This window comes from Mycteria americana, chromosome 9, assembly GCF_035582795.1.
Source record: "Mycteria americana isolate JAX WOST 10 ecotype Jacksonville Zoo and Gardens chromosome 9, USCA_MyAme_1.0, whole genome shotgun sequence".
Lineage (NCBI taxonomy): Eukaryota > Metazoa > Chordata > Aves > Ciconiiformes > Ciconiidae > Mycteria > Mycteria americana.
This window is the reverse complement of record NC_134373.1, coordinates 14,311,012-14,338,646: the sequence shown is the minus strand read 5'-3', so window position 1 is coordinate 14,338,646 and position 27,635 is coordinate 14,311,012. Positions and strand designations below refer to the sequence as shown.

At 44.7% G+C, this 27,635-nt stretch overlaps 3 protein-coding genes across 9 annotated transcripts in view; 2 read left to right on the top strand and 1 right to left on the bottom strand.

Annotated features, from left to right (window-relative positions):
- The window catches only part of CREB1 (cAMP responsive element binding protein 1), a 44,100-nt gene extending 33,586 nt beyond the window's left edge, over positions 1-10,514 (top strand). For 2 of the 3 annotated variants that reach the window (XM_075511218.1, XM_075511216.1), the window contains 2 exons: positions 706-856; positions 3,868-10,514. In XM_075511218.1, coding sequence (XP_075367333.1) covers positions 706-856; positions 3,868-4,012 — 296 coding nt within the window. In that variant the 3' untranslated portion in view covers positions 4,013-10,514. The remainder of the gene's footprint in view (positions 1-705; positions 857-3,867) is intronic. The other variant, XM_075511217.1, reaches the window with a different exon arrangement.
- Positions 10,515-14,761: 4,247 nt separating this feature from the next.
- On the bottom strand, positions 14,762-17,715 carry METTL21A (methyltransferase 21A, HSPA lysine). Of its 2 annotated transcripts, none has more exons than XM_075512519.1 (3): positions 17,569-17,715; positions 16,302-16,413; positions 14,762-15,247 (listed from the first exon to the last, which is right to left on the bottom strand). In XM_075512519.1, exons 1-3 carry the CDS (start codon positions 17,713-17,715, stop codon positions 14,850-14,852), a joined length of 657 nt encoding a protein of 218 aa, XP_075368634.1. In that variant the 3' UTR covers positions 14,762-14,849. The 2 variants fall into 2 exon arrangements, with proteins under 2 accessions (XP_075368634.1, XP_075368635.1); XM_075512520.1 differs by having other exon boundaries at positions 15,031-15,334; positions 16,310-16,413.
- A 580-nt stretch (positions 17,716-18,295) lies between these two features.
- Positions 18,296-20,648, top strand: LOC142414806 (uncharacterized). 4 transcript variants are annotated; one of them, XM_075512516.1, is made up of 3 exons: positions 18,296-18,526; positions 18,611-18,741; positions 18,954-20,648. In XM_075512516.1, the coding sequence occupies exons 1-3, from the start codon at positions 18,296-18,298 to the stop codon at positions 19,351-19,353; spliced, it is 762 nt and encodes a 253-aa protein (XP_075368631.1). In that variant the 3' UTR covers positions 19,354-20,648. The 4 variants fall into 4 exon arrangements, 2 of the variants coding, with proteins under 2 accessions (XP_075368631.1, XP_075368632.1); XM_075512517.1 differs by having other exon boundaries at positions 18,367-18,741; positions 18,954-19,052; positions 19,295-20,648; XR_012777218.1 differs by having other exon boundaries at positions 18,469-18,798; positions 18,954-19,052; positions 19,295-20,648.
- Positions 20,649-27,635: the final 6,987 nt, after the last annotated feature.

Genomic DNA, 27,635 nt, shown 5'->3' with positions numbered 1-27,635 from the left:
TTGTAAGCAGGTGATGTGAAGGTTATCCAGTGAAGAAGTCTCCAGGCATCAGTGAAAATACATAGCTGAGAAAAATACTATTCTTGCACTGATCTTCTGTCTTTTTGTGTTCTTAAGGACATACGATTTCTTTAGGTGGTATCATTTTTTTTTACAAGCTCAGACAAATATAACACACTCCTAGATTACAATAAACAAACAAAAGAAACCCAAGACCTTGTTCATTCTAGAGAAGTAGTGAAGTTGAGTGCCTAGCTTGCACTGTCTCTTTCTTGTTTGAGTAAATGCTACATTTCTACACCCTTTTTTCTGTGCCAAATACTTACACATGCAGTTTCTGCTTTTGCAGACAGAGATTTGGAGCATAGCTAGAAATACAGTTTGCCATCCTTCATCTTCTTAAAACTGCTAAAACTGCCCAAAAAATAGAGAAATAAAAAGAAGTGTACTAAGGGAGAAAGAAGCACAGCAATACAGCAAGACAAATCAAGTTATCAAGCACAAGTGAAGACTTCTTCAGCAGTAATGCCCAAAACCTTGCATATGTTAATAAACTAAGACTGCGATAGCAATGATGAGCCAGATGTGGTCATCCCTCCTGTACTGTAGCCCAGAGTGCATGGTTAGATAGATACTAGGTGCTCTCCGCACCACATTTAACAGCGCTGTCATCAAACTGACATGATGTTCCCTTGTGTCTTTCAGCTGCCTCAGGAGACGTGCAGACCTACCAGATTCGCACCGCCCCTACCAGCACCATTGCACCGGGCGTAGTCATGGCATCGTCTCCAGCACTTCCAACCCAGCCAGCGGAAGAGGCCGCACGGAAGAGAGAAGTGCGTCTAATGAAGAACAGGCATGTACATTTAGATCACTTTTTTCCCAGTCAGGTCTGCATAGAACTAGAGTGTTAAGCACTAAGAATCCTGATCTTTCTTAGTCATTTTATGAAATGCTTTCTGAAGATTTCCCTTTATTTAAAGATGCAAAGGAAAGAAGCACATCTGCTAATGCCATGTATTGTGACTATGAAACCTTAAGTAAATGCGTCAGACTCATTGTGTGAGGTGTGTGAATTTGTTTGTTGCCATAAGGAGAAAAGTCATTGGTGAGAGATTTGTATGACTGCAGATGTGTTTTTGCAAACACTGAGGTGAGCTGATTTTTTTGAGTTAATACATTCATGTAGTTTCCTTTCCTGGATTATTTACCTTAGCCTTCCACATGCATTCTCCTTGCTGCTGGCCCACCCACACTCTTCACAAGCACTTTCTTGATTGTCTCACTTGTTCTCTGTAGCTGCTTGCCTTTTGGGCTTTATCCTCTGGAGGCAGAAAGACTCGAGGAAAGGCTAAATGAGCAACTACTCCTTTAGATGTCTTCTGGAGCCGGTAGTGGCAGCAGAGGGGCTGAAAGAGAGAGAGGAGACTTGACCCTGTAGGATTTAGTGTGTGAGGAGGAACAGCCAAGCCTACTGAGGTGGGGCTTGGTGGAGGCAGCGAAGGAAGGGAGCAGCAGAGAGAGGGTGGGCATGACGCTTCTTAAGCCTGCTGCTGTGCGAGAGGGAAGGCGTGGGCCTGAGCTGACCCATCACACCAAGCTTGAACTCCATCCACAGATCTGAGCCTGTATGTTACACTGTGACACAGGGAAAACAGCAGTGCTTCCCTCCCCTCTGAGGAGGGGAACCCCATGAAAGCCTGTTTACTTTATCTGTCAGTCCGAAAAAACTGTTATGTTGTACAGATGCATTTATCTTCTGTAGATTGCTAAGCTGTGAACACAATAGAAAGTTACATGAGCAGACCCAATGCTTGTCTGAGGGGCTTTAATGAAGTAAATAATGCTGAACAGCAGAGTTCACTTTTTTAAAAGGTTTTTGTACAGAATGTCACCCATCTCCCCTTTTTATATATTTTTCTGGTATCAGTGAATAGTAGATGTCACCCTTTCAGGCTCTGCATTTGAGAAAAATTTAATTAGCATTCTGAATTGCCTCATTTAGTCAGCAGTCTTATTCCAGTAAAAGAAAGCTTTTGTGTTTGGGAAAGCCAAGAAAAACAATGAGGAATTACCCCTGCTTGAGTTAAATTGACAGCTTTTGCAACAGTATCATGTTGCATGTGGTGCTTTTAGCCTGCCTGCTTAATAGGTATTTGCAAATCTAGGCTCCATAGCAAAGCAGGGAAAGGCATAGAGAGAGGCAGATGGTGATTGGTACTTATTGGAGGATTATAGCGTAAATATTCATAGACATTATTGTGCAAATTTTTTGTGTAAATTTTACATTTTAAAAGCTCTCTTGTAATTCAGTATAAGTCTAGGTGTTCATAATGAATAACTAATGCATACAGACTTGAAGTGGTTTAACATACAGCCCAAGCTGGCACAAAAATCACAGAAAGAAAAAGTTGTCACCCAAGAAGACAGGTTAGTAGTTTGCACTGGGAGGCACTTCCTCTTCCAGTAGTTCTTAATCTTTTAGTGACACAAGTAACAGCCCAAAATGACTTAAATTCTAAATGTTGCACATGATCCACTGAAGTTCTGCAAGCATGTGAAATTGTATTTGTAGGAGTGACAAATGGATATCTGAGTCCTTTCAGGGCTTACAAACTAGGTTTTCTTCATCCTGTCTCATTTGTGGAGCTGAATTTCAAAAATTACTTTTAGAGTCTTCTTACCAGGTAGGTCCTGGAACAGATATTTGTTTTTACCTAATACTACAACTACTATTTATCTAATAAGCAGAACAACTGGATTCAATTTTGTCCTCTCGTTTCCCAGAACATTGACTGTATCACCAATCTATGCAGTATTTGTCATGAAGGGACACTCAGACTCTCCTTTTGAAGCTGCTCTGCTTTGCACCTAAAGGTTCAGGGCAAACAAACATGTACATTTACATATATCTGCAGTGTGCTGCTTTGACAAGCTGCATTGCAGGAGAGCCCTCTGCCTGGACTCACATCCACCTCCGGCATTTAGCCTTGTGCTTACTTTGCACATTGGTACCATTGCTGTTGGTGTGCAGGATAGCTTTTGCCTTGGTGTTACTGCCTTCAGGATGCTCAGCAGCACGTTAACACCTTTCAGGTATTTTTCATTGGTGTTCCTAGTATGTTACCAAGTTACCTACAGGCAACTCAGTCTTTACAAGCAGACCTTAAAAGTTTGACTGTCTTGAGATCTGCCTCAGCACATTAACACTGCCATGTTCTTGGCATAGCAAAGGACTAAAGAATGATATTGTTGCTAGTGACTGTTTATTTTGTGATTTTTTTATTTGAGTCATTTATATTATCATTGCAGTGATGCAGACATTATTAATAAAATGAAAGTATTGCTTGAGAGCAAATACATGAATGCTCTAAATATAGCTTTTTTTGCACCAGTTGAACATCCTGACCATTAGCATTTGGTTGGACTGCAGCAAAGGGAAGAATTAAGACTATAAAGAGATTAATAGATGAACATTGGTCTTATCCGTGGTTTTTATTACTTATCTATTTATTATAATAACATCAATGAAATTACTGTAGCAGCATTCAACTCGGCCTAAAGACTAATGTAAATCCTGCAAGCACAATTTTGTCATTGAGTAGGATCCTTTTCTCACAGAAGCAGAATTTTATTGGTGCTGACTTACTGGGATCTGCATGTTGAAATGGTGCGTGGATCTTGAGCGTGTGTGATTTGTCAGAAGCAATTGTTATAAACTCAGCCTTTTTTCCTAACTTTTATTTCTTAACAATACCTCCATATTCTAAAAATGGCAGTACTAGGTAAAGGTTTGACCTGAACAGTTAAGTATCCCATGTCTGCAAGTAATTGTTCTGGATTTGAATGGCCTTTTTTGCTTTGCAGAGAGGCAGCACGTGAATGTCGCAGGAAGAAAAAGGAGTACGTGAAATGTCTAGAAAATCGAGTGGCTGTGCTTGAAAACCAAAACAAGACACTGATTGAGGAGTTGAAAGCACTTAAGGACCTTTACTGCCACAAATCAGATTAATTTTGGATTCTCATTTTCACTTGTCCAGGTGGGATAGAGACTGGTTCTGGCTATACCCAGAAAGACAAAGTAAACTTTTTATTTTCTAAACATTTCTTTTTTTCTATGCGCAAAACTGCCTGAAGCAACTACAGAATATACTTCATCTGTGCTTTGCATCAAACTGTGAATGTTCAAGTACTTGCCTCCTCTTCTCCCCCTACAAGATTATTTTCATCATCAGTCTCAGCGTGAAGAAGAAGAACAGGCTTCTTTCTCATCTCCCCATCCTCTTCAAGGAGTAACAGTGGTCACTTGGGAAGTTACTGTGGGGAGGGTCCTTTTGTAATGATTTCAAGAGTTTGTGCTGAGCTCTTTCCACTGCCTTAGAGACAGAACCACCCCAGCCTCTTGGTCCAGAGAACTGTGGGCCACATACGTGGAGCATGCATGGTGCAATGAAGAAGCAATGGTTGCCAAATTGGTTTCACATATTCATTATGAACTCTAAAAATACACAGCTAAGCAGCATGCCAAATGAAAGGCGCTTCACAGTCACGTTCTTGGTGTGGAGATAACATACGTTTTTCAAACTAGCCCAGGAGGGGTTTTGATTTGTAATCTGTATTAAGCCCTCCTGGACTAGGAAAAACTTCTCCATATCTCAGAAACAAATGCATTGAAATGAGCTTCACTGGTCAGTTGTTGCTTCTCAAAGCTTATGTGTGCAAGTGTGTTCAGCATTCTGAATGCACAAAAAGCAAACACCAACTTCATAGGATATTGGTTGTGAAATGATAATTTGGATGGGAAAGGAATTCAGAACAGTAAAAACTACAATAGTGACGTTTAGAAAACAGTGACGTAGTAAGGAAGGGTAACACATGAAAGCACTACCTATTTGTATGCAGAACAACTAAGCAGTTGAAGCATGGCCAACTCCACATACATACTCCCTGATGATGGTATAGTCTGTGTCCCAAGTCCTCTCAAGCAATGAGGTTATTTCTATTTCGTTACCACTATCTTATGTAATGGAAATTATTGTACTCAATGGAAACATCAGCCTGGTTTGCTAGATTCTTTTTCAAACTTTGAGGCTGCCTTCCATGCATAAATTAAATTGCAGTATGACAACTACTAGGACAACCTCAAATATTGAAGAGAACTTCAAACACAGATATTCCAACTTCTGCTTCGCAAGGGACAATATTAATTATTTGAACCTGGCCAGGCTAGCTAAATTCTTAATTTATTCAGAGGATTTTTTCATGTAAAGGGTCAGATTTACCGAGTAGTTTATTCCTGTAAGTAAAATTACTCATGTGCCTCAGATGTTTGCAAGATTAATTTTTTTGTGTGCACTGAGGAAATGTGATCTTTCCCAGATTTACATTGTTAAAAAGGTAGTTCATGTTTAAAAACAACTCTGTACTAAGCATTAGGACTTCAAAAGAATCATGCTCAAAAAGAACCAAAAAAGAATTGTCAAGAAGTTGACAAAAAGAATGTGTCAAAAAGAATCATGTGCGGTTTGTTTACTGGCCCTCTGAAGCCAGTCTCTTGATACATTAACTTGGGTCATTTGATGGAGTAAGTTTACTTTGGGCTTATGGTCAAACTTAAATGTGTAGAGACATATGAATAAGACTCTGGTCTGTACTAATGCCTTGCCTAATGAAGTATTAGCTAATATTTTTTCCCGTTCACGCTATCTGTTTTTAAGATAAATTTCAAACACGAGCTTCTAAAAGGTTATACAATCAATGTGACGTTAGAAGAAGAACATTTGGAAGACTCTGGGCAGTTGAGTCTCAAACAGCTAAGCAGTATTAAAAGTTCTAGTTTTCTCATTTGAGAGGGCATTCAGTTTCCAAGAGACTTTAAAAGAAGCAGGGTTAAACTTGTAGCATCACTGTTAAATCTAGAGTTACCAATAATTTCAGATTATGTTTGTATTTCAAGAAGAGAACATAAGTATCAGAATTGTGAAAGAATTCATTTTCACAAGCTTCGAGGGGGTTTATAAATGGTCTATTTTTATCTGCCATAGAGAATTGATTTTCATGTTTTTATTTAATGGAAGATGAATTTATTAGTTTAGCAATGCAAATTTAAAGACAACCCTAAATTCTCAGCAATGCTTTTATAAAAATTGTCTGATTCTTAAAGTCAGAGAATACAAATGCATACAACGGTTACCGGTTTTTCAGAACTAGTGCTGAAGTAGAAATGTCGATAACGCAGGAGTCATTCTTGTAAAACATGAAGCTCATGATGGCCTGATTTACACAGTTATATGGAATGGTTCCTCCAACTTTGAGAAACATGGAAAAGGCTGTACATGCCTACATTAAGGCTGTTTCTTTTGTAGAACCATCTGTTTGCAAAAACTTGAGTTTTTGCAGTGAACCTGAATGAGGCTAGCCATGATCTGAGAGCTGTTCCTAGTGGTTAATGAGCACTGCCTAGCGCTTGCTGATAGTCAGTCGGCACAAAGCCTGGGAGCTGAATGGACCAGGGAGCCTAAACCGGTACCCAGACGGGGTTCTTCTAATACAGGGTTGGTGCAAATTTGTGCGGCAGCGAGAGGAGAACTGTGTTACCGGTTTGTCTGTGCGTGGTTTGCAAGTAGTCTGTAGTGTTATTAGTCTAGACCTCATTAGCAACTAACGTTTCCCTAAGAAAAAGAACGTTATTTTAAAGTACATAAGGATCTGCAAGAATCTTTATTTTTATTTATGCTGCACTGAGGATTTAGGGACTTGAATTTCTTTAATGGAAATTTTAAAGGACAATAATAAAAACTGTATTAGACCAAGTACAGGGCTGGCTGGCGTTACCCATACATGCTTTACTATTCATATTGACCCAGAAAGGGAAAGAATATGACACAGGAATCCATTCATATGTTATTTACCAAGCAGTGAGGTTGGGGTAATCAGCTTCTATAAACTAAGGCCATTTGGAAGTAGGACGGAAATTATGCTGGCAGGGGGGAGGGAGGGCTAGTTTTATATCTCACGGTTGTGAGTTTTCAAGAACCGATAGCCTGTTTTACCTGAAGAGAGGGTTAGAAAGGGCTAGATCCATTATGTTCATAATAAACAAGAATTGATTTGAAATATAATTTTTGTAATGTCATTATTTTGCAAAACAACAGCACCGATCAGGCAGTTAAGATATTGTCAGAGGTGCTCTTTTAATTTAGATATTCTTGGAAAATACATATGTATAATATATGTACATATATATATATATACACACAGTATATAATCTACAGCTCTGAGAGCTTTTAAGTCAGGAATGCTGAGTATTATAGTATATTGAGGTCAGAAAAAATTTTTACTTTTCTGTGTGTGTCTGGGTGTGTGTGGATGTGTGCGCGTGTGTGAAAGCTTCCCCCCACCCCAGTAATTCTGGGCTGCATTATTCTAGCGCTTATTACTGATTTGTTTTGTGCTGTTTCTCAGTTATCCATTTTCAAGAATTTTATTTCATCTTTCATGGCTTTTGTGAGGTTTGTTTTTGTTTTTTATTGATGGAGATTTTTGAAATTATGTAACCAGTTGTTTTACAACAACCACCACCCCCCAGAATAATTCACTTTTGTGCTTTTTCTCTTTGGCAGCTATATATCAAAGGCAAAACAATTGGGAAGGTTGTTAAGGTGTTATTTTCTAAAGGAACCACTGGTAAGACTTCTGTTTTCCTCCTGGGGTAGTGGCGATGCATTTTTATTTAAGCAGCAGTTTCACCAGAACCAGGTAATTGCCAGGACCATTGCTTGTATCTGAAAGCACAATTTTAGCCTGTCACGCTCGTCAGGACTGTACAGACACCTGCAGGTTCTGGCTCTTCTGTAGTTGGCGTTTGCGTTGCAGACCACTGTCTTCTCTGGTACTTGTAGGTTGATCAGAAAATTGGTGGGGTGTTTGGAATCATTAAGAGGCTCAGGAAAAAAAAGTTAGATTTAATAAGGAAAAACAGCCCTGATAGTTTCTGATCTAAATTTGTACTTCAGGTTTTTTTTAAATCTGGGCTTCCAGTAGACTGCAGCTGCAAATAGTCATCTGTTAGCGAAAACTGGCCTCTGCTTTTTTATTTTATGGTTTTTTAATTTATGACAGACAGACAGTGCTTTTTGTGGGTTAAAGACAAGTCTCCCCATCAAAGCAAGTTCATTATCGGTGGTTGCAGATCTATGACAATTCATAGAGGATTTCATTGGTTTTCTAAGACCCTGTTTTTATTGTCATGTTTTCACCCTGAAGCTGGTTAGTGATGTAACATTTGCCAATGATCTAACCAAAAGGTCATGTATTTATTTTTGTTACACTATATTCTTTGTAAATGTTTAATTAAAATGTGCACTTTTAAAAAAAAAAAAAAAACACAGAACAAAAAAAAAAAAAGAGCAATTGGGTTTGCTTGAGAAGCTCCCTGGCACAATTGTTGTAGTCCTGCTGCCTGCACACAATCCACTCCTCTCCCCACAGCAGTTGACTCCCCCGCAAATTTAACTTGCTGATTAGCACCTGGCGTCCAGCAGGCATGACTTCAAAATGGCAGGAGATCTGAACTGGCAGTACTGAAGACTGGAAAGAATTAAGTGTGTGGTGTCTCAGAGCAGTATGTACAGGATGGATGTGAAATTATTTTTAGAATAGAACTAGTTCAGTGATCCCAAGTGGGAAAGGGAGGTTAATTTGGAAGGAAAGCTAAACTATTTTTCAGCCACTTGATTCCCCTTTTCTTAATTTGAGATTTGGCTGCAAATTTTACAAGCTGCATTCCAAGAAAATAAATCAAAAGGCTTTCCAATTCTTTGACACCAGGAAGTAAAGGTACATTGACAACGTGTCACCCTGCTTTAAAAGATAAAAAAAAGCACAACCACCTTTCTTTTGCAGGAACAATGGTAATTTAGCTATAACCCTGAAATCTGTCACTGTGAGCAGGTTTTAAAAGCATACAGTACATTGATGGTTCTCTGTACTGTGCCTGGGAACTCGTTTCCCTGAGCTTTTGAATTTGCTAGCTGTAAAAGGCACTGATTTGGCAGAAACCTGAATGTATCAAGAAGCTCAGTTGGTCTGGGAGGAGCCAGACCGACGAAGAGAAACAGGGTGCTGAAATCCTGTCTACCGTGTGCTTGTGGCAGGTTCAGGTCTGTGGATGGATATGGCTTAAATCTGTGCATCTCTGGGGAAAAGGGACCAGATCCAGTTGGTAAGAGCGTTTGCATTTCAAGTGTTTTGCCTCGGAATGTGTTTTTTAAATGTATTTAAGCTCTGGCCCACAAAGAGACTTGCTTGGGCTAGTTTGCGTAGCACAAATTGAAGGCAGTGACCTGTCTGCGTTCTGGTACCGCAAGTGCAGTTTGTGACTTGGTGTGTAACCGGTGAGTTCAGGTCTCGCCGTCACCAGCGAGAGGCAGGAGAAGTCAGCTGTCCTCAGGAGCTGTGTGCTGGCAGGGAGAGGGCCAGGGACAGGCTGTAATGATCCACGGTTGGCTCACTTCATAAGCTGGCCGCTTACTGTACTCATGACTTAGGAGCAGTCGGTTCACTCGGCCTCAGCCTCAGCTACGTATTTCTCTAAATTAGGGGATAGCTGAGTGAGCGCAGGGGGAAGGAAGGCCGTAAGCCAGTTAGTTGTCTGGAAATGGCCACTCTTTAAGAAGGAAGGATGTTCGGATGCTTTCCACAGCTCGTGTTTTATCCAGGTGCCACTCCATTTTTTTGTGTGTGTAATGACATTTATTTATATTAAAACATTAATTTTAAAAAGTTCTAGAACTTCGAGTTTGTATGAGATTTGAAACTGTGCTGCTTCTATGGACTTCTAGGGATGGGATGGGATGGGGAACAGGGCAAGAAGAGGTGCTAGGTGGCAGCCAACCCCTCCACAGACTTGTCCACAGATTGGTTGTTCACTTCAAAAATGAGTCGTTTCTACTCTGGATTTATAATTTGAAATTGTTTTAGAACAATGTTTTTCAGGGAAGCTTCCAGAGCGAGGGTTATTTTTCTCCCTTTGTAATGTAAGCTGGAAAGAGTAAGTTCACCTCATCTGCATTTCTGATTCTTTACCCAAACCGTGTCAGCACAGAACAGGGTATTTGAGCTCGACTCCCACATACTTGTGGAAGTTAAAAGACTAAATGAAAATCCATTATTGGGGGAAAATAAATTCTTATTTACATTTCCCCAAAAATCTAGAAACATCCCTGTTGGTTTGTTTTTGTTTTTTTTTTTTTTTTACTTAATTTTTTGTGCTTTATCCGTGTTTTAAAAAAAAAAATTGTACTGGGTTATAATGCATTTTATTAACACTATGTACATATTAGCTGCTTTGTGTTTCAGAATGGTAGTAATTGCTTTGTATATTAAAGTGATTCTTGTGAATTTGTGAATTATTGTCATAAAGAAGTGCTTTTTCTTACTGTAACCTTTGTGGTATAAACTGTCATAACTCCCTTTTTACACAAACATTTATGTGCAGTCACATAAACATGCTTTAAAAAACTCTACAAAGTCTCTTTTTTGAGCAGGATGTTCCATTTACACTAATTTAGTGGCAAATGGTAGCTGGCCAGGAATATGGGAAAAGGCATATTTTAGGCAGACTATGGTGTCCTCATTATCTGTGGCCTGCTGTAAGTATTCATGAGATATTTTCCCCAAAGGGAAGGCTTTTTTAATCTTAATTAAAATGAATTAGATTACTGAGAGGTTAAGTCCTGAAAAACAAAGTTTCTCTTCCACTTCTGGTGTTTTTAAACCTGCTTTCCAGTATCCATTCTGGTGGCAATTAGTTCTGTTGTTTAATAATGTGTGAAAGACTTTTCCCTTTCACAGTTTAAATATGCTGTCTTTCCCACTTTTAAGCATTCCTGTAAACCATGTACTACTGATGTTAATAACAGAGCAGAACAGAAGGCAGCAAACACTGCAAGGATCGCAACCCAATTATGTAATCTGCAAGGCTGGATCCAAACACTGGGATGAAAGCCAGAAGAACAAATTCAGCACTGAGGTAAACACACCTCCAGTGAAATCAAGGGGAAGCAGTAAGGTCAGCTCATTATGGCTGGGATTCTGTGGTTTTCACAACTGAGCGTTCTCATAATGCCATTCACGTACTTGCTCAGAAAAATCTGCATCTCAGTAATGAGGGAGAATCCCAAACAGGGGTTAGTCCATGAGATAAAAATGCAGTTTGGCTTGAATTTCACATTGAAAAGAATCGGGTAACACAGATCCCTGTGCAGTCAGTAGGTCAGCTGGTAAACCTGATTCTTCTGATGCTGCTGCACCTTGAAGCTCTTCATCCATAAGATACAGCGCTGAATTTCATACTCCGTGTCTTAATATTAATCAAACATGACTTTAGTTGCAATGACATTTTAGAAAAGTTTGTTCCCTTGCAGAGTGGCATGTTTCAGGGATGGTTTCACAATCTCACAGCATGTTCATGTCTTATCTGGTGACTTCCCTGTGACTTGGATCCTCTCCCTAGGGTGAGTATTTCATTTCTCAAGAGACTATTTATGCGTTGCCCCACTACTCAGGGACCCATGCCCAAACACATCCTCCCTACAGATGAGTTCACATCATCTGTTATAAAACAGGACCAATGCAATGGAACCACCCAAAGGACAATCACACTGACTTCTCTAGTGCTGGGATGAACAGGGTGACAGAAAGTGCTTGGGCAGGGTGTTTGCGTAATTGCCAAACAGCCACTGAAGCGTTACCATGCACCGTGTCATGCTAGAGCCGAAGCTCACCTGGGGCCAGTCGGTCAGGACACCCGAGGCTGCAGGTGTCATCGCGGAGGGCTGCTCTCTGTGTGCTCACGCACCAGGCAATTACGCCTCTGCTGCTACTGTCCTGCATGTCTGGCGGGGTTGACTCCCAACATCTCCCTGAAGCTAAGGTTGACGGGAATATAAAAAAGCTGCCAAGCCTGACCTGGGACAACAGAAGGCACTGCTCAGCGCCCGGTGCGGGTGGGTGTTAGCACTGCCCAGTGGGAATGGGCTGTCGGTTTCAGATGAGTTACGTTCTCACGGTTGGTGCCTGCCCCTAAACACTGTAGCTTAAAAAGCGACCAGAACTAACGTGCTTGTGGTGGTGGCCTAACCGCAATATTCCTGCGTCTGGTCTCCTGAATCTAAAGGAGTGCCCGCACCCCAGTCAGAGGAGAAGGTGTCCCCTTGAGGGGGTGCCACTTGCTGAGCCGGGGAGGGGCCACCAAGAGTTCAGCTCTGCAGGTCAGGCAGGGGCAAGGCACTCACCTGAGCTGCCAGCGTCATTTCACGCTTTTCTCCACAAGTATTTACTTACGGGCAGTAGCATTGCTTCAGCCTTCAGACATACTCCCTCAGGTTTGCACACAGCTGCTGTGCAACAGCAACACAGCAAAAGAAGCCAAGCCTGGTCTCTTCAGGCACATGCCTGCTCTCGGAGGAAGGCTACGGGCTGTAGCAGCAGCAATGGGAAAACAGACACTGAAAGCTGCTAAACAATTAGAACGAGATGCAATTAAACGGATTTGTTTTAAAAGTACAAAACTTTTCCTGTCGTCGAAGCAAGGCCTGGAGCAAAGCCCCCTTCTTAAAAGTGTGTCGGTTGCTACGCTAGGCTTTATTCTGTACTACACTGGGCTTTATTCTGTGCTATTTAAGCGGGCTTTCTAAGCGTGTTCCTACTACGGCAACAACGCAAGCTGCTAAGGCTCTCAGTATTGCAAGCTGCAGCCTCTTGCAAGGGCCAAGCCCAGCCAGGTAGCAGGCTTTCCCCACGCACCGAGTCACATGCACTCATAAGCCCAAGCACCAGCACGCTGCTTTCTGCCAGCTCCAGCCCGAGGGGAGCCTAACATACAGTGACCACAGAGGAGCAAGGAAACCACAGACAAGGAAACACCAGTGGGCAGTAAAAGGAAGAGGAGTGGTGAGGACTTACAGCCACACTCCGAAAAATAGAGCCAGAGAGAGTGGGGAGAGCTCGTAATTTTTTTCAACCGTTGCTCACCCAGTTGATAGGACAGAAAAAGCCATGTCTGGCACATTAAAGCTCGTATGTTCTGTTTTTAATTAAAGGTGCTGTCTTCTTTCCCTCAAAGGGACTTCAACTCTAGTTTCAGACTGCAGATTCCCAGCCAGCTGCGTAAGTACTGTTTTAGTGACACCATGTGGCTTCTGAGGATACTGTTGTAAGCAAGTCTTTTAGAGCAGCAACTCTCAGGCGGAGTCCCAGAGCCAAGCAAGGAACTTAACTGAAAACACGCGAGAGACACGTCAGGGACGAAGCACAAGACCTTCGGGCCTCATTCGTGGGAGCTGTAATGATGAATGTGTCATGCCCAGATTACAGTCTGTACATCACTTCTGGAGCACCGACCCTCTGCATCTTTTCCAGTTAGGAAGTTTGATGGAAGCAGAAGTGATAAAGAACTAACATCCACGGCCCGAAGCAGCTGCTGGTGTTTGGCGTTGCCAGTGCCAAAGACATGCACACGCTTAAAGCCTGAACCTGACCTGGGGCTTTGTAAGCTAAGTTTAAAGAAAAAAGAAAGTTCCACATCCACCAAAAAAAGGTACTGTAGCAATTCCTGCATTTAGAAGTGTAGCTGTCTTCTGTTAGGCCATTGTTTTCACCACTTTAATTCTTCCACCAGTAGAAAGAGAAGGAAGTCTGCTGCTGGTGCGAGCCAGATTCCAGGCTGCAGCATTTTTCACCTAGGATCTTGTGGGATAAACACACACAGGTGTTTTTACAAGCTCGAGGTATTTAATCAGTTACTTAGAACAGCATCTAACTACCACTGTGCACAGAAAGCATGCCGAAATCTAGACACTGCCCCAAGGTCCCAAATAATACAAGAATAAGTACTCCCCCAGCTACAAAGACTTTACAGCAGCAGCCTCCTCTCCTAGTAACAGCTCTCAGAGACACAGTGAGCCACAAAGGCAGAAAGTAGAACATTATTTAGCGGTACTTTGAGAGTCAAGGGCTGATTTGATATTTAAGGAACAGTTTGAGTCCCCTTGTTTCACTTTCCCTGCTGGCACATGTGCATCTGCTCCAAGGAGCCGTGATCTGTGCAAGGGAAAGTTGTCTTGTTAGGGACAACCCAAGAACCACGACTGCTTCGGTACTGCAGGCATAGCCTCCATGCTTGCAAGTCAGGTAAAAACACCACTGATTTCTGAGTTGGCTTACTCTGCAACATCGATTCCCAACCCACCCCCCTACACAGATCTTGTTCTTTGTTTCCCTATGCCTCTTCAATGCAGCAGTGACAGCAATACAGTTTTTTGCAGCTGCCTTTAGTGTTTTTGCCCTTTAAGTGGCTTCTTTTACCACAACTTTTACGCTGGAGAAGGCCTGAAGAGTTAAAGCATTTAGAACTGGAGTCTTAGCTTATATTTCATTCACTTCTACTTTTCTAGAGTTAAGGAAGTGATAAGGGGAAAGAAAACCCCATTCTAATCTATTTCTAAGTTTCCCACAAAAATTAAGTGTGGTTTGATTTTAAACAACAGATCTTTTGATGACATTTTTGATGCCTGGAGATTTCTGCAACTTAAATCAGTTTCAAAAATTACATTTGATAAAAAGTCAGTGGAAGACCCTATACAACTCTGCTGAGAAATGAAGCAGCAGTTCAATATGCAGAAGAGAAGTACAATCCTTGCTGTATCAGACCAAGCGATCAGACAAGACCATCAGAACATGAAGCCAGTGAAATAACACAACTGCAATTATATGCTTAGGAACAAGTGTATTAGTAGAAACAAGGGGAGGATTGGACAGCATCAGGGGTTTACTAACAAAGCATAGAGTCAAAAGTCATCCTTGCGACTACCCCTCTGTGCTTTGTAGATATGAACATCCTTACTGGAATCATAGTGGACCTCATATACAGAGAAACGGCCTCTCAGCATCTTCAAGAATTTGTGATCCCGTTCATAGCGGATACGACAGGAAAGAAGAATCACAGTTTGCTCTGAGCACAGGTGCTCCAGCGTCTGCAGCAGTTCTGCAAAAGTTTCTTCCAGATAAACGATGTCTGCACCCAAGATGAAGTCAAATGCTCCTGGAGGGAAGTTACCCAGGTCTTTTCCCCAAGTCAGTTCCTTCACCACAGCTCTCGGATGTAGTTCAGAAGGTAAGTTAGCCCGTACATTTGACTCCAGGAACTCCAGTGCTGCCGCCCTGTCTGTGATGGTAACACGAGCACCTAAGCGATACAGGAGTATATGTCTCAGACATACAGTCGATGTCCATAAATACAGCATTTGGAATACAATGCTCTAAGTCAAGCAGGCTCCTTAGTTCCTGTTAGACATTAACAACTCCCCTGAGCTGCCTGATTAAAAACAAACAAACAAAAGAACAAAACAAGCAAAAAGCCCACTATCTACATACATCCTACCCTTCATCAGTCACTTAAGAATATTAAGTGTACTCCACATGAAGACTGAGCTGGGCAGGGAACAAAAAGTGTTTTCTGGAGCTCCTTCTGAGTGCATGAAAGTAGAGAAGTTACTTTCTGCCTTTCCATAGGTGACAACAGAATAAGCTACAGGGACTGTTACAATTAACTGCTCCAATTCCGTATTTGTTCAGTAGGAGAGAGGCAGCTAGAGAGCCGCTTTCACAGGCCAGACAAAAGTCACGCTTGTGTGATTTTGCATGGTATGATTGTATTCTGTCAAACTGCTTTGTTCTTACTATTTCAATAGGCACCTTCCACAGCCACTAGAGCTTTGAAGTACAAAGTTAACCTGGGACAGTTAGTGCAAATTTAACATAGTACCCAGTCCCTGCCTCAGCCACAGACAGCTCACAGGCAAATCGATTCATTTCTCCAGACCTCGGTTTCCCTGTCTGCAAGACAGGCTAACAAGGCTTACGCAAGCTCAGAGAGCAGTTTCTGTCTGTAGATTTATCTGTGCTGCATACAAGGACAAGTGGAAGATCGCAAGCATGGTGCTCGCTCCCTTGGGGGAAAATAGCTGCAGAACTTAACGCTGCTGAGCTGAGTACCATAGTAACAGGCGTCAGCCGTAACAGGGTCCCACCGTAAAGTAAACTGCAGTGGCACCATCGCTACAATAAATAACACAGCAGGCTCTGAAGTCTAACAAGAAAGGAAGATGACTCAGACAGGAAACATCACAGCTCACATATGTAGCTTTGGTGTTAACGTCTATACCAGGCATGTAGATGTAAAAGTGCCAGTTTTACTGCAGCTGTAAATTGCTTTAAACAAACAAAAAAAAAGCCCTTACCTAATAACGTGGCCACTATTCCCAGCAATCCAGTTCCAGCTCCCAGCTCAATCACAGACCGATCCCGGAGATCAGCGCCTCCCGTCTCCAGATAAGCACACAAGACAACAGCCTAAACCAAGAGACAAGGGCAATTAAGCACAGGACTCATTTCAGTCATGCTGAACACTGGATTTCTGATTTACACTGAGAGAGAAGGTTACGGGAAGGGTCAGGCACTTCAGGTCCGCAGCAAGACTTTGTTCAGCCCTTCTCTGCCTCTTCTGTGCACATGTGGTCTTTTTATGAGTTTTATGGAAGACTCTTACAGGCAAAAGGAAAAAAGAACCACGGAGGCTACAACTCGGATGTGGCAACACTGCTTCATGAATCCCCAAACATAAGAAGAGGCAGAAAGAGTTGCATTTGGAAAGGAAAAGCTGGGGGGTGTCAAACACTGGTGAATGAACACAGTATTGCAAAAGTCCAGGGTAAGGTTTCATAGTATCTTGCGTGGTATTTCTAAACGTTTCTGCCCAACGCTGGCATGCCGCCAGGAAGGACACAGGCAAAGTAAAGTAATAACACTTCTGCCTATTTGTATCTAACCTGTGTTGCATTTTACAGAAATCTTGACAAGGAGCACTCTCCATAGCAAGTTCTGTCAAAGCCAATGTCGGGAAAGACCAACAGCCCTGTGCACCAATTCATGTGAGAAGTTTGCTAAAATTGCTACGCTTGTAAACGCTTGTAAAGCTAGAGGTAAAAGTGCAAGTTGTGTGTGGACGGAGACGCGACCGAGGGGAAGCCCTTGCATTCCTACAGCGGTGCTGCGACCCTCTGCCCTGCAGCCTTGGGCCCGCCACAAACCCCTCTGTTTTGGAGGGTTCTTATCCCCAGGATAAAGTCTATCAGCACTCCTTCTCGACGCTACAAGCAGCGGGATCCGTGCTGTGCTCTGAAGGGCGTTCAGCAAACACCACGGGCCACTGTTAGGAAATGGGTGAGAGTTCCGTGAGTTATCCGGAACATTTCCTGTATTCGGCACTGGCCGCGCAGGGTTTAAGGTGGCCCGTTTCCCTGGAGTCTTCCAGGATCTCTTATGAGGAAAAAAAAAAAAAAGGCAAAGCAGAGTTTAACGTTTTCTTTTTGTAAAAAATTTTCTTGCAGAAAAAAGCCTTCCCTTAATTCAATGTTAAATATTTTTCTAAGGTGATCCCGATAGCTAGGGCAAGCGCTGCAGGAAGCCATCAAGCACGGAAGCGTGTCACCAGGCGGGCGCACCTACCGCATCCCAGACCACCGCCGCCACCCCCAGCCGCCGCCAGTCCTGCCGGACGCGGATGGTGCGGCTGGCGAAGCGGTAGCTGGCCGAAGGGCTGTGCAGCTGCCGCGCTCCCCAGCCGGCTCCCTCCTCGTAGGGGACCAAGGCCATCGCGCCGGCGGCCGATCGCCTCCAGCGGCGCGGCGGGGCCCGGCGGGCGCGGCCCCGGCCCCGGCCCCGGGGCTCACCGCTCCCGCGGCCTCCGCGCCCGGCGGGCAGGAGCCAGCGCGGGCGGCAGGGCCCTGCCCCGGCGCCTCGCTCCCCCGCGGCCCGCCCTGGCCGCCGCCGGGCCCGGGCCCGCTCCGCCCCGCGCCGAGGCCGAGGCGGAGGGGCGAGGGCAGGGGAAGGCCCGAGGCCGCCGCGGGGAGGGGCCCGGCGCTCCCCTGAGCCCGGGCCCGGCCGCTGGCCGCCCGGCGCGGCCGCTACTCACGCTTCGCAGTCGCGGGGCCGCCGCGGAGGGCCCGGCCCGGCCCCCAGCGCCGCAGCCTGCGGCGGGTGCGGCCTCCCCGGGCCGCCGCCCGGCTGGGGAACGGCGGCGGGGCCGGCAGCGCTCAGCGGCCTCCCCCGGCGAGCCGGGGGGCGATCGAGTCACGGGTAGAGAGGGGCGAGGCTGGGGCTGGGGCTGAAAGGCCTCGGAGCGCTCCTGCCCCTCAGCCACGGGGGGGGGGGGGGGCAAGGCTGAAGGCAAGCCATGGCTGTCCGCAGGGCCATGCCGGCGGCCCGCGGCTGGTGCCGGCCATCACGGGCTTGGCAGCGCGGGGTATGGCACTGGGAAGCCGCTGGCTGGGTAAGGGCTGTGCCTGTGCCCGTCCCTCGGAGGTCCTCGGGGCGGCCTGGAGGGGAAAAGCCTTACGCTGCTTCCTGCAGGAGGCTGGGGCCCCGGGGCTTCTCGCATTTTCAGACCTATGTGCCACGAAAAAAGGTACGAGGTGTGAAACACCCTGTGAGACGTTGTCTGCTGTCCCCGCAGCCTCTCTGTGGTTCTGGCTCATGGCTTTTGTTTCAGGGGTTTTTGGAAGACACTGCAAAGGAAAGGCATTTGTCCAGCCCACCAGCCTTGTCCTCCATTGCCAGTACGGTGAACGTTGCCTCTGCAAGTGCTCATCACCAGCCTGGAGGCAGTCCCTCAATAACTGGGTAACCATCACAGAAACATAACGCGTCTCGTGCATCTCAGCCAGAGCATTGACCAAGGCAGGAAAGCCAAAGTTGTTCTCGGGTGGTGGTGGGGCAGTAACGCTCCTGAGGCGTTGTTTGTGCATGGGCTTCTCTCCACCTTTGGCTCTGTTTAATCTCCTGTTTGGCAAAACAACACAGTGCTCCTCTCCTTTGTGTGTCTCCATCTCCAGTTACTTGAACTTCCTCCAAAGACTGCTAAAGGCCACGGGAGGGCTGGGGAAGCGTCCTGGCAGCGCTTGCACTCTGGCTGCCTGGAGGCACTGCTGCAGGTACTCCACGAACTGGCGCAGGACCTCCAGCCATGCTCCTCAGCCTCTGCGAGCGGCCAGGCCTCGTGTGAAAGGACCACACCTGGGGGAGCGTGGCAGGGGAGCGGCGTGCCTTCCCTGCACCCATCTCCAGTGGCTGTGTGGCTCGGCAGCTCCCAGTGTCACCACCATCGGGGTGAGGCTGGCCCTCAAAGTTGGGGAGCGTAACCAGCTCCAGAAAACATCCCCACTCTTTCCCACAGGGAGCAGCAAATCTGGCTGGCAGACGAAAGCAAATGTGGTTGCATCTGAAAGCTGTTGATTTCAACAGAGTGGCTCAAGATTCATGAAAGCCTTTGTGGAGGAGCGTTACAGGCTGCACAGGGGTAGCAGGAACTAAAGCTTGTTTTTAGGGTTCTGCTACTCTAGGGGAATGGAAACCAGAATTTCACTTGCCCCAAACCAGTTCATACTTGTCTTATGGCAACTCAGACTCCTCCTCATAAACATGCCAGAGCAGGTGCGATGATTCAGCTTACTGTGGTTTTATGTCCTAAAGGGCTGGTCCCTTGCCACTAGTCCTGCTTTTGAGAGTTTGAAACTGCTTGTGCTATTATCTCAAATTTTTTTTTTAATTATTTATATAGGCAGTGTGGGAAAAACAACGAGAGTGATTACACTTGAAATGAGAACTCTGCTTGGATGGGTTTTTGAATCACTTATGCTGTGCCTAAACTACACCATCAGGCAAATGGAGGGAAACTCCCAAATGGCAGAAAGCTTTTTGCCTCCACCTCTGGCACCACAGGCCAGCCCTGGGATCTCCAGCTGAGGAGACGTGGAGGAGTGCAGCAGGGCTCCAGTGCTCCCAACTGCCCCCTTTCCCTCCTCCCCCCCCCCGACAGCAGTTTTCTTCCCCTGCAGTATTTCATAAGACCCGGGCTCTGGCAAAACAGCAACTAGAGTGAAAGAAGGCTGTAGGTGAAAATGTATACATTTGTTCTCAAAGACAATAATGCAGTGACTGCTTTTATCCCAAGAATGTGTTTTTGTAAGTCAGCTATCCCTGAACATCTTTGGAGCCCAGCAGGTTCTATACCAATCCTGCTCCCCTTCCCAGAACTATTTCCCCTTCTCCCCTGCTAACGTTACTTTGGCACTGACATCTGTGAGCCTTGTACAGGAGATCAGAAATTACTTTCCAGTTCATAACTGGATAGTGAAGCTATTAAAAGAGAAGCATGTCCCCTAGAAGTTCAGTAAGGGCCCTGATTCCCCATATTCATTCTAAGCCTATATTTACCTGCTTTTCCCCTCTCCAAATCCATTTTCTAAGAAGGTACAGTACACAAGTATTATAGTGACAGAGACTTGGTTTGTTCCACCCTTCCTGACAGTAAAAGGGTAAGGAAAACACAACAACAAAGAATTATGCCTAAAACAGTTGCCCAGAACTGAAATACTTTTTCTCCCAGCAGGGCAGGAGCTTAGCACAACAATAAAGTTGCAAGAACATAGCCTGGTTCAGCTTTTAAACGCTGCAGAAGGCTACAAGGACACCTAAGCTGCAGATAAACTTGCAAAGTAGGGAATAGCTGATTTTAAGTAAGCAAGAATGACTTAAAGTATAAAGAAACACTGATTCAAGTCCATTCTTATCTTATTCGACTACTTCATAGAGCAAAGGCATAATGTGTCCAACTGTAAGTAAATCCTGCTACCTCAGATGCAGGTAAGCTGCTCGGGGTAATTAAGAAAAAGTGTTTAAGAGCCATGGTCCTTGTAATAGTCAGAAGATCAAAGAATCAAGTAGATGAGACAGAAATGAGAGCAAATTATTTTGGAGCTATACTAATATACCTCCCTTTCTGAAATCTTCTTTTCCCTGCTTAATATTTAAAATCCTCTCTTAGAAATCAATGTGACAGTTCTTGTGACAGTTCTGCAGACACTGCATGCGCCGCATGGCTGCGCATGGATTTTGGAGCCATCCACGATGTGGGGAAAATACTGCATCCCTCACGCAGTCTCTGGTTACCAAGGCAAAGGCAGGTATAAATAGAAACAATCTGATTTTTTTTTTTAAACTCTATCTAGAAACCTATGTTCTTGATAACCCTCTGACAGCAACACCTTATTCCAAATGGTTCTGGTTCTACATTTGTGTAGAAACTTCTGGTCCTACACATTTAATCCTTTCCTCTCTAAATAAATAGCAGCTACTTCCGGTTGTCATTCCACTGAAATACAAAAACTGTCTTTGAAGGAAAGTTTGGACAAATATCTATTTTGCTAAGAGCTTTCATCGACCAAACGAACACGAGCTAACACAAAGTTTGGAGGAAAACTCGGAAAAGAAAGTGGTCTTCCTCCCTAAGTATCACCGTAAGTGGCCATTCAAATGACTAGCAGTGAAGTGATTTAACAATTTTTACATTTTCATCTTCACCAGTAGCTTCCAGATTCTCCACACCAGTGAGATAGATGTGGCGGTGAATCACTTGCTGTTAAATACAAAGGGAATAAACCAGAGATTAATTTGGCTGATGACAGCTTGCAGTTGCAGAATCAAGACAGCCCCAGCTTGAACTGATCGGGATCATCTTTGAAACCAATGGGGTGAATTAAAAATAAAAACTTAAGTTTCTGCAGAAACTGATGGGTTACCAGTAGACCTTATAACTTGCTGCTTCAGCAAGATCCTTGCAAAAAACGTTAAATATTGAAATAAATGTATGGTCTGATCTAGCGTGTCATTTCCTTTACACACACAGTTACATTAAACAATGGGAGTAATGATCAAAAATGTGAAGATGTATAATTTCATAAGTGCTTGAGCTGAAATGCAGGAAGTTTCTGGAGCCTCTGAAGAGGGAATAGTTCCCGTCAGTAACATTACTTTCACGCCTTCAACCTCGCATCTCGATAAACTGTCATGCATAATCACCACGTTTATTAAAATGTCTTGTTACAGAAAGATCACTTAGCTTTTAGTGGAATTATGTGACTGATCTCTCAAAGGCCTTGCAGGTCTGAAAGCTGACATTATTCTGAAGTTTTAATTAAGGAAGAAAAAAGCAAAATGACTAAGCTCTTCTTCGCAAGCAACGACTGCAGTTCCAGCCGCTCTTCATTTGCTGGAAACATCCTCCACTTATGACTGCACTTCGAGATGTCCGCAGACCTACAGCCTTACCCACGTCTCCAGCTGCTGGACTTGCAGGCCGTGAGATGCCACGTGTCGGGTCTTGTGACGGGAGAGTCCCTAACCCACCGGCACGCGACCGGCACGTGAGCGGGCAGCGGTGCGCACACGGGTGGGTACGGGAAGGGCTGCTCCGGCAGCGCTCCTGTGAGCACGGGGCTGTGGCGGGGAAATGGCCGTGCGGTGCGGTGATTTCCCTCCTCCGCCAGCAGCTTCTGTGCTCGTTGCAGCTGGTTGAGGGTTGTAGGCCAGCGTAAGATGTGTGTCTGGTGCGTGGGATACTGGGGCGGGGGAAAATGCTGCAAAAACCTCCCATTTATGGGGTCTGAGTATGGATCTAGAGGCTTAACGTCGGGTGGCCAAATTTCTGCTATGCTCTGTAGGTGCAGTGTTATGTAATTGGAGAGGAAATTACAGTGCAAGCAACACACTGTATTAATTTAAAACTAGTTAACAACAACTAATTCAAAACAATTTAAAAACAGTTATATGGACAGGCAGACAACAGCTATAGCATTCATATAGACGCAAAAGCATCTGCCTCAGTGCAGAGGTTACCCTTTTAAAACCAAGAAGAATCCAAGTTTCGGAACAATGTGGGGGTTTTACTGTTACTTGTAATGGTATTGGCAGTGTTTCTCTTCACAGAATCACAGAATCACAGAATCGTATAGGTTGGAAAAGACCTTTAAGATCATCGAGTCCAACTGTAAACCTAACACTACCAAGACCACCACTACACCATGTCCCTAAGCACCTCTTCTCCACTCCTTAAAAAGAAAATCCTTCAGACAATGGAGAAGAAGGAAGAGTCAAGTCTAAGCAATTTCAGGTACCTTAAAGCTGACAGGAAGGGCTCCTCAGAGCCGCCTTCCAGGCTTTGGTGGCCCCGGGTTGAAATTAAACCTTCGAAAGTTTACAAACTTACTGCAGAGCTTATGCATGCAATTTGACTTTTCTGAATAAAGTCACGCATCCATGTCAATGTTTGTATTAAAATACTGGAAAGCATTTTCCTTTTCCTCATAGGAAATTTGTATCTATGACCTGCAGTAACGGCTATTTCTAGCACCTGGGACATCAAAATAGTAGTTCTGCCAGCCCTCTGCCCAAGAGCGCACAGCTTTGCAAGCCTCTGTCTTTCTTGGCTTCAGCACATCTCAAATTCTCTTCTCAGGTATTAAGCCTCCATTAACCTTAGCCTTTGATAGCTGTGAAACTAATTTTATTCTTCCTTAAGACGAAATGAAGGTAGGATCAGAAAAGAGAAGCTAACGTAAAGAAACGATAACTGCCATATGGTTGTGCTGTTGGTATCCCTGCAGTGATCCAGATGCTCGCATGCTAGCCAAGAAGCCTCTGCGTTGCCTGTAATGACATCTTAGATTGCTGCAGAGGCAAAAGGACAGATTTAATCAATGACACCAGCACTGCAGTCCGTCCTGATGCTATGAAGCACAGGCTCCCAGCCCTGGTTTGCACGTATTCACCGCTAGCCAAGGGTAGTACAGAAGATGATTTAAAAGTGTGAAAATTTAGTGTGAAAATTACTAAATATCCACCCTGTGTGTTCTGAACAACCTCACTAGTTACTTTTTTCCCCGAAAACATTGGAAATTTCTATTGCCCTAACTACTGTTTTGCTTCGGTCTTTTTCCCTTAAATGGCCATAGTCTTATGTTACTTGTCAGCTTCAAAAGACAATCACGCGTGCAATATTTTTGTCCTGTCAGCTGGTAGTGGATTTCAAAACAGGATGCCTATTTTTCCCCCCATTATTTGCAACAGTGAGACACAGAAGTCTGAGCTTTTGTTTTCAGTTGGTTATACAGGTTCAACCTGGTGATTCATTCTTCCTGCAGCTACGTTTCCAGGAAAAGACAAAGTCCTGGCTCTTCTCCAAGTTATCCATAGATTGCTTGAGAGTAAGATCAGAAAGTACTCCTTCTCCTGCAGCTGGGACACTTTCTAAGAAGGGAGAAATTGAATAAAACACATCCCAGAGCTGGTATTATTGCCCTGCAGACAAGCAAGGAGGCACATGGCCTTGGAAAGGCATGTGCAGTACTAAGTCAAGGTGAAGATAACACCTGAATTTACAGGATTTAAGATTCTTGGCCCTGTGAAGCACAACCCAGCATTTGCAAGGAGCCATTCTCCATTTCTGGGACTGATGGTGACTGTGAAGCTGGGTGGCTTACCGAAAATCCTACAATTTCATTTCAAGCGTTTTAGGAGACTCTCAGCTTCTTGTTGCAGTTGGTGTGGGCAAAAACATACCCTTGGATTTGGGAATTTTTCAAGAGTCGTTATTCAGATAGGAGCTGGTAACTATGGTTTCAGACGTCTCCTCTCAGGGATACTGCTGCTCACAGATGAAGGGAAGCCTGGTTTTGCATCACGAAGCAAGGGACTATGGTGTTGTGTGGTTATGGACGCAAGCGCTAAGCTTTCGGAGAGGGAGTTAAATAAAAACATGCACAAATCTACCTACAAGTAACCATCGCAGGGAAAGCTTGAGGTAGGAAATGTAAAGACTTGTCCGAGAAGTGGAGTTCCTTTGAACACGAGCAGACAGTGGCTCACATGTATGGGGCAAACGGGCCAAGTAAAGAGACAGAATTACCTTCCCCTGTGAGCCCACAAGCCAAAACACAGCTGGCAGCACTAATATTAGTCCTGTCAAGCCTGGCAGTCTTCATTTATTATACACGCTGCAAATAATTATACATCTAGTTAGGCTTATAGCTCAGAAGTTGCATTCAGTAGTTGGCAGGGTACATTCCTCGCTGGTATAGATCCTTTGGCCTCATTAGACTCACATCAGGAGCGAATCTGGGCCTTTGTATTTTCAGAATAAATCATAGGTCTTTTTCATCTCTGCATCTTGGGAATATAGGTTGCTCCTCTTTCGGCTGTCATCACCATCTGACTTAGGTTTCATTTCAGGATCCCGCCTGGCCTTCCTTAAAGGCTGTGTGGAGTTCTCCTGGCGATTACAGCAACTTCCCCAGAGGGCTTAAATTACGATTCATTTCCCACATTTTGGAAAGTTGCTTTCCCTTTCGTGAAAATTAAAGCAAACATACTCTCTCCCCACCACACATTATTAAAAGTTAAACATGAGCCATCACGTGGAGGAGGAATGAAGGCCTGTATAACAAATTTGCTCTCTTTAAGGAATAGTGACATTAAGTGTCAAATTTATAAACTCCCATCCGCGATGGCATTAACACCCGCTGGAATCCATTCAGCAGTCAGTACCCTTGAGCTATTACTGCGTAGGTTACATTTAGGTCTCATTTTCTTTGTGAACCCAAATGCAAGAGAATTACTTTTTATCTTCATAAAAGCAAGATTCCAGTTTTTTAAAAAAAAAAAAAAAAAAAAGCAAACCTACAGTGCCAGAACAAGTCAAAAGCTGCTCTGCTCCTCTCTGTTCCCCGGGAGAAAGATGCAGTATGCTTTTGAGGAACAGACCTAGGGACCCTGCTGAAGTTACTCCTACCCTTGGTTTCCAGAGAGGTGCCCCCAACCCAACCGCATCCGTGCACGCTCTGGGTGCTGCAAATCCCCGGTCTGCCTGCCGCGCGCGGGCGGGCAGCACCGTGCCAGAAAACCTGCTATAAGCCGCTCACCAGGAAACGTTTGCCTTCACATGAAGGCATGGCTGCCTCGGTGGGGAATAGCTGCCGGTGGGAGAGGGGATGCTCTCCCCGGGCCGAGCCGAGCCGAGCCGGGCACGGTGCATGGGCCGCTGGCTGCGGTGCAGCGGCAGCTCCTGCTGCATCGCCCTGCTCTGTGCTCAGAGCCCAGCCAGCACTCCGGGGGGGATATTTTTATGTGCTGACCTTCAGGACAGCACTGAGAGCTGGTTCTTCTTCCCCCTAGTGAGTGACTGAAACCTGTTAGGTATGCAACTGAAACAGGAAAAGAGAGAATTAACAAACCCAGAACGCCTTCATTTGAGGATCACACCTGCCTAAAATCCAGGACTTTGGTCTGTGCCCTCCTTGTCTGAGTTACCCTGGTTGAATGCAGCACTGAGGCAGTGCTGAAATGAAACTAAACATAATCCCTAAGCGGTTAACTGAGCATGAATGCTCAGCACTAATCCAAACTACAAATATTGCATGCATTTAAAGCTGGGCGATAAACTGTCTTCTTGTCCCATAAGAAAAATCTTTCACCATTTTAAGAAGTGTTTGCCCAGTGCAGAGGATGACACAAGTTCTTTCCAATTTGTTTGAATTTTGTCTGCAAACATGCAGGTTTGAGCCCCGTTCAGAACAGGCCATAGCTCATGATCAGGCTTCTTCCCAAGTGTCTGCCTCTGGCTTGAAGCGAGCAAGCAAATACACCCGTGAATCCTATTTCCATCAACTTGCAAGTCTCTCTCACGGCAGTTTTCACGCAGTACACCTCGCAGCCGGAGCGTCCTTCCCAAGCGAGGTGCAGAAACGGCGCACTGCCATCGGTGGGACTGGCGCTTGCCAGTGTTACCCTCAGCTCCTCCCCGGGAATAGCAGCGATTCTCCCCCGTTACCTGGGACATCGTTATTGCTACTCTGCAGTAGGACTTACTAATCTTTATGGGCCAGCCCTGTAATCAGGACAGCTCAATAAAACTGACCCACCCTCCTTGCACCGTCATCTACTCTGGGAATCGCCCTACCCCGGCCGCAGCCCTGGTGAACCAGGACAGCCCTGAAACCAGGCGAGGGGCGAACGCTGCAACTAATGCAACTAATGAAGCAAAACGCTTCAAGCAGGGTGGAAAAACAGTTCAGTCCAACGGATTACGTAAAAGCATGGTATTTGGTGTTAGTGAGCGAGGGGGGGTTGCTGCCCACTGGGTGCCCTGCTCAGAGAGACGGGGCAGTAACTGAGGGTCCCGCGGCACAGACCTCTCTTCCTGGAGCAGGAGGAAAAGAGGTTGAATCTCAGCGGTCCGTGGTAAGCTATTTTCGGCTTACACATTCATTATTGCCAAGATCTGGCATCCAAAATGCCTACTTATCATACAAAATGTGGAACTAGGTATGTGCTGCCCCTTGTACATCAAAGTAATTGATTTTTTTATAATGGAAACTGTCTGATGATTCACTGGGCTAAATCAAGCAAAACAGTAGAAAGACGAGATGGAAAATAGGAAGAGAACCAGGACTCGTAATAAATCATGATAGATGGTATTCAGTATATTGCTATAGCAGTAAGTCAATAGAGTGCTAAGCTGCATAAATAAAAGATAATGTGTTTCATCTCTGCAGGGTGTTGCTCAGGCTATACCTATTAAAAGGATCACCTAGTTCTGCAGAAAAGACACACAGCAACAGGTTTTGTCATATTATCCTGATAAATCAGACTTTTATTAAGATTTTAAGAGTTACTTTGCCAAA

What these genes read in the sequence shown, in the direction of transcription:
- LOC142414806 (XM_075512516.1), top strand. Translation starts at nt 18,296, where the DNA reads ATGGCTGTCCGCAGGGCCATGCCGGCGGCCCGCGGCTGGTGCCGGCCA. An exon ending in CCTATGTGCCACGAAAAAAG is followed by an intron (nt 18,527 to 18,610) that starts GTACGAGGTGTG and finishes CTTTTGTTTCAG; the next exon opens with GGGTTTTTGGAAGACACTGC. An exon ending in GGCAGTCCCTCAATAACTGG is followed by an intron (nt 18,742 to 18,953) that starts GTAACCATCACA and finishes CTCCATCTCCAG; the next exon opens with TTACTTGAACTTCCTCCAAA.
- METTL21A (XM_075512519.1), bottom strand. Translation starts at nt 17,715, where the DNA reads ATGGCCTTGGTCCCCTACGAGGAGGGAGCCGGCTGGGGAGCGCGGCAG. An exon ending in CGGCGGTGGTCTGGGATGCG is followed by an intron (nt 16,414 to 17,568) that starts GTAGGTGCGCCC and finishes CTCTTGGTTTAG; the next exon opens with GCTGTTGTCTTGTGTGCTTA. An exon ending in AATAGTGGCCACGTTATTAG is followed by an intron (nt 15,248 to 16,301) that starts GTAAGGGCTTTT and finishes TGTATCGCTTAG; the next exon opens with GTGCTCGTGTTACCATCACA.